Source organism: Lepidochelys kempii, chromosome 7 (genome assembly GCF_965140285.1).
Source record: "Lepidochelys kempii isolate rLepKem1 chromosome 7, rLepKem1.hap1, whole genome shotgun sequence".
NCBI classification, from domain to species: Eukaryota; Metazoa; Chordata; order Testudines; family Cheloniidae; genus Lepidochelys; species Lepidochelys kempii.
Window position 1 is genome coordinate 125,715,024 of NC_136386.1, and position 8,727 is coordinate 125,723,750.

Below are 8,727 nucleotides of genomic sequence, written 5' to 3' on the forward strand. Positions count from 1 at the left end.
TTCTTTTTAAGAAGGGTAGAGTATATTCTGCATCCTCCCCGAAACAGTTCCCATGCTAAGTCCAGGCAAGGCCCACATTTCTTCTCCCCTGCAGCAAGGCCAGCTTGGGGGCAGGGGAAGGAAGAGATGCTGCACCTAGGGCTTTTCCTAGACCTTTTGTCAGTGGCAAGAGAGACCAGAGTTGCTGCTGCCAGAGACACTTACTAGAAAAACATTTATTTTCACAACACAAATTTACATACCAAACAAGACAAATAAATACACTGTAGTTAACCAATAACTATGGGAAAGGGAGGGGTAGGCCGGGACACTGCCCAGATTATCAGCACCTGCCCCACAACCAGAACACGCAAGAGGGGGTGGGCGTGGCAACCCTTTGAACAGAGAAGAGCCTGGTGTCTGTGGTACCAGCTCCAGGACCAGGATCTCTGAGAGGCTCAGGGGGAGGGAAAGAGGAGTCCTCTCCCTCCAGACTGACACAGGAAAGTCCCACCCTGACCTACCCACTCACCATGACTTCTAGCAGAGCACTCCCTCCCCATGTCAGTATCCTATTCCTCAGGACTCGCCCTCCCAGAAATAGTCAACAATGGCCACCAATCAGAACCTATCTTGAAAGCAGGGATGCTGGTCCAGGTACCTCACCCCGAGGGGGCTCAGTATTCAGAGGATGCCTCGGGTTCTGGTTCTCACATGCGCAGGCCCAGAGGATAGAGGCTGCCAGGACCAGAAGAGGCCTAAGATTCTATGGCTGGTTTGGGAACAGGTTTTCATGCAACAGGAATCATGAGGATAAACTCAGGTCTCCACTCCCTCCTTTAAGGGCTAAACAGAGGCAAGTGGTGCTGCTCCCAGGGGTCCTTGTATCTGTCCTTTAAGGGAAGGGGTACGGGTGGTCTTCAGCACCAGCCAATTCCCTGGGAACCAGAGCTCAACCAGCCACCATTTCAGAATCCCTCCCACACTAAGGAGGTGGGACTTTCCTCTGCAGTGCCTGGCTCAGAAAAGGGAGCTTAGGCCCAGCTCTGCTAGGGGAAACCCTACTTCTCAGGGCCCATCTTGGGGTGGGGATCATGCCTCAGACAGGGCTGCACAGGTGGCCCTTTGCTTTTTGGTTCCTCGATGCAGTGGCTCAGGTGTGGCGCTGCAGCTGGTCCGACCTGGGAACCAACTCTGGCAGGGTCTGGCAGGACAGCACTGGAGGGTGCAGAGGATGGGGCAACATCTGGATTTCAGAAGGAGCTGAGAGAGAGAGAGGGGGGGGCAGATGTTTAGTGCCAAACTCTTTCCCACAAAGGGGACCTAAAGAGCCACCCCAGGGAGAGGGAGACCCACTTACAGGGGAGAAAGACCCTCTCCTGGCTGAATCCAGGGATCCTCTGTTTGGCTCCAGAACAGAGCACTAACAGGCAGCCGCAAATCACCTTCCCAAGGAGCCACTGACAGAAACCAAACCCAACCAGAAACTGCCCGGGCAGCTGCAGAGTAAAGCACCCCAGCTTGCAAGACTTCATTTTGGTAAAGTAACTCCTGCCCCCATCCCAAACCATGTCAGGGCAGCAGGTCAAGGGAGGGCTCTATACCACAACCCCCCCACTCCCCAAGTCCAGGTGGTTTGTCCCACAGGAGGCTCCATTCACCATGATATATGGGTGCTGATCTCATGTCCTTCCTGGTACCTTCTGAACTGGCAACAGGTCACTCCCACAGGAAGCGCACATACCAGATGGTCTCATTCTTCAGCTGGGGCCCAAACAGGGGGTTTGCCTGAGCCAAGATGGCTATGAGCCAGCTGCAAAGAACAGACAGTGAATGACTCTTCCCCCGTGGAGACCAGCAGGAGCTGTCAGGTACTACAGAACACCCCAAAGGGAAAGTACTAAGGGGGCACGTGTGGTTCAAACTCAGGGTTTGAATCTGGAGGTGACAAAGAGTGAAGAAGTGTGCTAGGCATCTGAGTAAGAAGCGAGAGGAATTGGAAATTACAGGCTTAGCTACAGTGCTGTAATGCCATAGTGCAGATGCTTCCCACAGTGACAAGAAGGGGATTACCCACCACTGTAGGAACTCCACCTCCCCACACAGCGGTAGCTAGGCTGACCGAAGCATTCTTCCAGCAACCTAGCCATGTCTACTCTGGGGGTTAGTTGGCATAGTTATGGTACTCGAGGGTGTGAATTTTTCACACCCCTGAACACCACAGCTACGCCAATCTAAATCTTAAGTGTGGACCAGGCCTTGCTATAGCTGGTATTACTGAGACCCTGTGGGTCAATTCACATGACTGGAAGGTTAAAGTCACTGGTTACAACCTCTTATAAAAGACAGAGCGGCTAAAACAGGAGTGTGGGGGAAGTGGCACTCTACCTCAAAGACACTGTTATTCATAACTCAGAAGCACAGGTTCTTGAAGGTATCCATGTGCTAACTAACAAAGCCCAGGATGGGGTACTGGTGGGGTCTGTTACAGAACATGGAATCAAACCAGAGAACAGGAGAAGTTACTCTTTAGGCACCTGTGTGTAAGGTGTGGGGGAAAAACTGTTGTTGTACAGGGGACTTCCCTGGGGGAAATCTGGCTGTGTGAGCCCTCTAGCATAAGAAAATCTTAGAAAATTGTATGTTTTAGAAACTAACACAGAAGATGTATTGCTCCCAACATGAAGTAACTACTTTGAACCTCAGTAGGATGGATAAAGATCAATCAATCATTGGACTGGAAGTTGGTGGTCACCTAGGAGACTAGTGATCATGATTTGATTATAGTCATTATGGACAGAGGACAGTCCCAACTGGTAATTTTTATCTGTGTCTGTCTGACAGCTTCAAAAGGGCTAATTTCCCAAATCTGAGGAAAATTTTAGACAGAAAAATGTGAATAAAAATTAAGAGTTTCTTTATGAAGAGCTTAGATGTCCAAAAAACCCACAATTCCATAACCAATAAAGTGGACAACTTTGGCTAAAAGCTTATCCTGGTTCAGTGGGAAACTGCAGGCAGACATTAGAAATTTATATAAACACACTGGGAGAGAGGGGGAAATGGGGAAAACAGCAATTGATATAAATTAGTTATGAAGTGTAGAAAACGCATAAGGGAAGCTGAAGACTGCGCAAGAAAAAAATCCATAGCTGGCATGAAGAAGGTACATTAGCAATAAAAGAAATCCTAACAATGATCCAGGCCCATTACTTGAGATGGTAAAAGACAGAAGTGTTCAATCAATATTTCTGTTTTTCTGCCCCACTGATGTTCATTTTAGTAAGTTTTGCAATATCAGGGAAATTCCAGAAGAGCGCTAATGTGCTAAAAGGGCAAGTGGGATTACCTAGGAAATTACAGGCTGGTTACCTTGACATCAGTCACAGGCAAGCTAATGGAAAAGCTGATACCACCTCAAATCAATGAAGAATTAAAGTTAATGCCAGTCAACATGGTTTTATGGAAAACAGGTTTGTCAAATAAACCCAACTTCATTCTTTGATGAGATTACAAGTTTGATTGATAAATGTAAACACATAGTTGTAATATACTTTGACTTAGTACCACATGACATTCTGATTAAAAAACTGGCACTATACAATATCTGTAGAGTACACATTAAATGGATTAAAAACTGACTGAGAAGTCTGAACAGGCAGTTGTCAATGGGGAATCATCTTCAAATGGAGGCGTTTCTAGCGGGTTTCTGAGGGACCGGTTCTAGGCCGGACACCATTCAATGTTCTTAATCAAAAGCATGGAAGTAAATATAAAAGCACTGCTGAAAACCTGCAGAAGACACTAAGATTGGCAGAATGGTAAATAATGATAAGGACAGGACAGTCAACTAGAGGGATCCGAATCACTTGATAAACTGGGCCCAAACAACCTGCATGTTAATGCAGCCAAATGCAAGGTCACACCTCTAGGTACAAGGTGTGCAGGCCATCATGTAGAATAAATACAAAACTAGAGAATTAAAGTGAGCTTAAGTTTGGTTAAAGAAATGTGTTGTAAGAAAGGCCCTGACTAGCAAGTAAAAGAAAGCAAGAGTTATAAGGGCAGAAAGAAAGAAGTTGGGAGGACTTCCGGTTCAAAGAATAACTGATGAGATACGGGCATGTTACTAAAAAGAAGGTCTCTGGTGATAGGGGTGACTGCAGATGATTTTAAAGAAGACAATCTGTCTTAAAATGAGCTGACATGGCCCTTCCCAACCCATATCAGTGTTATCTTAAAAGTAAAACCTATGTGAACCCAGGTGCAATGGATAATCTGTTACTTATTGAGCATGTGCATAATCGTCTAGTCAAGCGAAGGCATCTTCAGTGGCATGATGTAGTTCTTCTAGGCCAGAGGTGGCCAACCTGTGGCTCCGGAGCCCCATGCGGCTCTTCAGAAATTAATATGCGGCTCCTTGTCTAGGCACCAACTCTGGGGCTGGAGCTACAGGCGCCAACTTTCCAATGGGCCACGGGGCGCTCACTGCTCAACCCCTGGCTCTGACACAGGCCCTGCCCCCACTCCACCCCTTCCCGCTCCCTCCCCTGAGCCTGCCTTGCCCTCGCTCCTCCCCCCCAGAGCCTCCTGCATGCCACAAAACATCTGATCAGAAGGTGCAGGGAGGGAGGCGGAGGCACTGATTGGAGGGGCTGCCGGTGCGTGGGAAGCATTGGGGAGAGCTGACGAGGGGCTGCTGACATATTACTGTGGCTCTTTGGCAATGTACATTGGTAAATTCTGGCTCCTTCTCAGGCTCAGCTTGGCTACCCCGTTCTAGGCCACTGCTGAACAAAATTGGCAGGCATTCTTCGACCTGTGTCATTGTCTGTGTTGCTCTGCGGCTGCACAAAGGGCTGTCACGAATGCCCCAGCGATACTGGTTGGCTGCACAGAGACCTTGCCTGGTCTGGAACCTGTTCAACAGGGACCATTGACGACGGGGCAGGTCAAAACCAGGCAGACAAATTGTGTGGTCAGCGACGAGAGACTGGTTGGGGATTATGACATTCACCTATTCCTCTCGCAGAGTGTTTCTGTCCTAACATCCTGGCCTGGCAGATAAGACCATAATGGGCGACGTGACAGCAAACGTGCAGCTGGTGGTTTAAAAAGGTCATTGTGCAGCGGCAGGCTTGAATTGGCGCGTACTTTCTCCAGTAACTTGCCAGTGGCAACCTTTCATCTGATATGAGGAAGAGCAATTTTGCTCAGAACTGGAAGCCATGGGAATAGAGTCGGATGCAGGGTGCTGGAGACGATACGCATGGCGGCATGTAACTGCGTAGCCACCAGACTGGTGTGTAGTACTCCACCGCTGAATAGGAGGTGGCAAGAGCTGATGTCCGCAAAGTTGGAGCACGAGCACCCCACGACGAACCTGCTAGTTTGCTAAGAAGATTGTCATGTGTCTTAACTGTAGTAAGATGAGGCCCTTTTGAAACACAAACCCTTAGATCAGAGGCCCGGTATGAGGCCTAACGCCTGAACTAAAGTAATGGTCAAGACTCTGCTAACATAAAGCAAAGTTAAGCTGTGAGCCAGAGGCTACTTCAGCCTGCTCAGTTTAGGGAAGCCAGGAAGGAGAGGCCAGCTGACTGCAGCCAGGAAGGAGAGGCCAGCTGACTGCAGCGTCAGGAATCTTCGCCAGCAGAAGACACCAGGTACCAAGAGGCTCATCTACCCGGCTGAGAGCCGCAGAGCGGGTGGGGGCGGACAGGCCCGTTCACAGCGGAAGAGCAGGTCCGAGCGTCCCCAGCGAAGCGGCGGAGTCTCCGTCTCCTCACGCCCCGCCTGGCGGCCCCGGACCGGGGGGATGTTAGGGCTTTTCTGGGGGAGGGCGGGTCAGGCGAACGTCCCTCTGCTCCCACAACTCGACGGATCCCACAGCGCAGGGCCCGGGGGTCCCGCCCGCCAGCGGGGCCGCCCTGAGCCCGGCGAGGGGCCGACACACCCGCCAGCGCCCCCAGCCCCCCCCGCGCCGCCGCCAGCCCCCCGCCCCCGCGCCGCGCCCCCCCCCGCCGCCAGCCCCCCGCGCCCGCCGCCAGCCCCCCGCGCCCGCCGCCGCCAGCCCGGCCCGCCCCCCGCGCCCCCCCCCGCGCCGCACCCCCGCGCCGCCGCCAGCCCCCCGCCCCCGCCGCCAGCCCCCCGCGCCCCCCCGCGCCGCCGCCAGCCCCCCGCCCCCGCCGCCAGCCCCCCGCGCCCCCCCCCCCGCCGCCGCCAGCCCGGCCCGCCCCCCGCGCCCCCCCCCGCGCCGCACCCCCCCCCCGCCGCCAGCCCCCCGCGCCCTCCCGCGCCGCCGCCAGCCCGGCCCGCCCCCCGCACTCACAAGAGGTAGCAGCACACGGCGCCGGTGACCAGCATGGTGATGGTGACCCTGCGGAGAGAGAGGCCAGTTAGCGGAGGCGGCGGGGCGGACCGGACCGGACCGGACCGGACGGGGGAGGGGCGGCGGCGGCAGCCCCGGGCTCTTACCCGCGGTTGGGCCCCTTGGGCACGAACCAGGGCGCGGCGACGCCCACGAGGCCCCAGAAGGCGGAGAAGAGGATCAGCGGGAGCGCGAAGCTGTGCGCGGTCATGGCGGCCGGGCGAGAGAACCGAGCCTCCTCCGCCCCGCCAGCGCAGCCACCGTAGCGAGCCGCGGCCCCGCCCCCTCGAGACCCATTGGCCCACGCAGCCGCTCGCTCCCGCCCATTGGCGCAATCGGAGATCACTCGGCCGGTTCATTGGCCGGTTGCCGGGCTGCGGGCGGTGACGTCAGCGGGGGGCTGCAGCGGCCTGGGCCGGCCGCTAGGGGGAGACGGGGTGGGGCCCTGCGCGTCCGCCCTTCCTCGGGGCGGGGGGGGGGTCGCTGACAGCGCGTGCGCAGTGCCGGCTCCGGGGGGGTGGGGGGGTTCCTGGCCGGGTCCGGTGAGAGCCCGCGGGGAAGGGGCGGGGCTCCGTGGACCGGCTGCGGCCGCAGGAACAGCCGGGAACCCGCCGGTCCGCCAAGGGGCGGGGACCTGCCCCGCGCCGCGCCCCCGCCGCAAGCGGGGCGGGAGCAGCCGGGCCACGAGCCGATGCCCGGCCCGCCCGCCCAGGGGCGCCCTCGGCGTCAGGGCCGGCTGCGGGGGGCAGGGGGGCTGCGGGGCGTGGCGTGGAGCAGGGGGGCTGCGGGGGGCGCTGCGGGGCGCGGCTGCGGGGCGTGGCGGGGAGCAGGGGGGCTGCAGGGCATGGTGGGGTGTTGCGGGGGGGGCTGCGGGGCATGGTGCTGCAGGGAGTAGGGGGGCTGCGGGGCGTGGAGGGGGCTGCGGGGGGGCTGCGGGGAGCAGGGGGGCTGCAGGGCATGGTGGGGTGTTGCGTGGAGGGGGCTGCGGGGCGTGGCGGGGAGCAGGGGGGCTGCGGGGGGCGCTGCGGGGCGCGGCTGTGGGGCGGCTGCGGGGAGCAGGGGGGCTGAAGGGCATGGTGGGGTGTTGCGGGGGGGGCTGCGGGGCATGGTGCTGCAGGGAGTAGGGGGGCTGCGGGGCGTGGCTGTGGGGCATGGAGGGGGCTGCGGGGGGGCTGCGGGGAGCAGGGGGGCTGCAGGGCATGGTGGGGTGTTGCGGGGGGGGCTGCGGGGCATGGTGCTGCAGGGAGTAGGGGGGCTGCGGGGCGTGGCTGTGGGGCATGGAGGGGGCTGCGGGGGGGCTGCGGGGCATGGTGCTGCAGGGAGTAGGGGGGCTGCGGGGCGTGGCTGTGGGGCGTGGAGGGGGTTGCGGGGGGGCTGCGGGGCGTGGCGGGGAGCAGGGGGGCTGAAGGGCATGGTGGGGTGTTGCGGGGGGGGCTGCGGGGCATGGTGCTGCAGGGAGTAGGGGGGCTGTGGGGCGTGGCAGGGGCAGGGGTGCTGCGGGGCGTGGCGGGGGGCTGTGGGGCGGGGCTGTGGGGCATGGAGGGTGCTGCAGGGGCAGGGGGGCTGCGGGGCGTGGCGGGGGGGCTGCGGGGCCAGGCTGTGGGGCGTGGAGGGTGCTGCGGGGGCAGGGGGGGCTGCAGGGCGTGGCGGGGTGCAGGGGGGGGGTTCCCCTGGCAGAGGCTCCTGCCCCGCGCGTGCGGGCCGCAGCTGGCGCCTCGGGCTTGGCCTGGGCCAGTCTGTCGAGCACGGCGGCCAGAAGATTCCCTTAGGTCTCTCAGGATCAGGATGGGCATTTCAACATCCCCTAGTGCCCTGGTTCCCAAACTCAGGGCACCGCTTGTTCAGCGAAAGCCCCTGGCAGGCCGGGCCGGTTCGTTTACTTGCCGCATCTGCCGGTTCGGCCGATCGTGGCTCCCAGTGGCCGCAGTTTGCCGCTCCAGGCCAATGGGGGCTGTGGGAAGGGCGGCCAGCCCATGCTGCTTCCCACAGCCCCCATTGGCCTGGAGCGGAGAACCATGGCCAATAGGAGCCATGATCGGCCTAACCTGCGGACACAGCAGGTAAACAAATTGGCCTGCCCCACCAGGGGCTTTCCCTGAACCTGCAGACTGGCAGGTAAACAAACTGGCCCACCCCACCAGGGGCTTTCCCATAGTTTGGGAAGCACTCCAATAGGGGATGTTGAAATGCCCACAGTGATCCTGAGAGACCCAGTGTACCCCTTACTCCCATGGCTCATGAAGTCTTACTTGGGAAACCTGGATATCAGCAAGGAGTACTTCAATAATAGGCTGAGCAGGTGCAGAAAGACTATAGAACATGCCTTGGGCAGATTAAAAGCATGTTGGCGCTGCCTTTATAGCAGGTTAGACCTAAAT

At 58.2% G+C, this 8,727-nt stretch overlaps 1 protein-coding gene across 1 annotated transcript; it reads right to left on the bottom strand.

Annotated features, from left to right (window-relative positions):
- Positions 1-195: 195 nt before the first annotated feature.
- Positions 196-6,629, bottom strand: ATP6V0E2 (ATPase H+ transporting V0 subunit e2). The gene is made up of 4 exons (XM_073354675.2): positions 6,457-6,629; positions 6,311-6,358; positions 1,641-1,792; positions 196-1,242 (listed from the first exon to the last, which is right to left on the bottom strand). Exons 1-3 carry the CDS (start codon positions 6,558-6,560, stop codon positions 1,699-1,701), a joined length of 246 nt encoding a protein of 81 aa, XP_073210776.1. The 5' UTR covers positions 6,561-6,629; the 3' UTR covers positions 196-1,242; positions 1,641-1,698.
- Positions 6,630-8,727: the final 2,098 nt, after the last annotated feature.

Excerpts from the sequence above, each read along its gene's own strand:
- ATP6V0E2 (XM_073354675.2), bottom strand. The coding sequence starts at position 6,560 with ATGACCGCGCACAGCTTCGCGCTCCCGCTGATCCTCTTCTCCGCCTTC. Across the intron at positions 6,359-6,456 it reads CCCAAGGGGCCCAACCGCGG|GGTCACCATCACCATGCTGG; the intron begins GTAAGAGCCCGG and ends CTCTCTCCGCAG. Across the intron at positions 1,793-6,310 it reads GCCGTGTGCTGCTACCTCTT|CTGGCTCATAGCCATCTTGG; the intron begins GTGAGTGCGGGG and ends TGTTCTTTGCAG.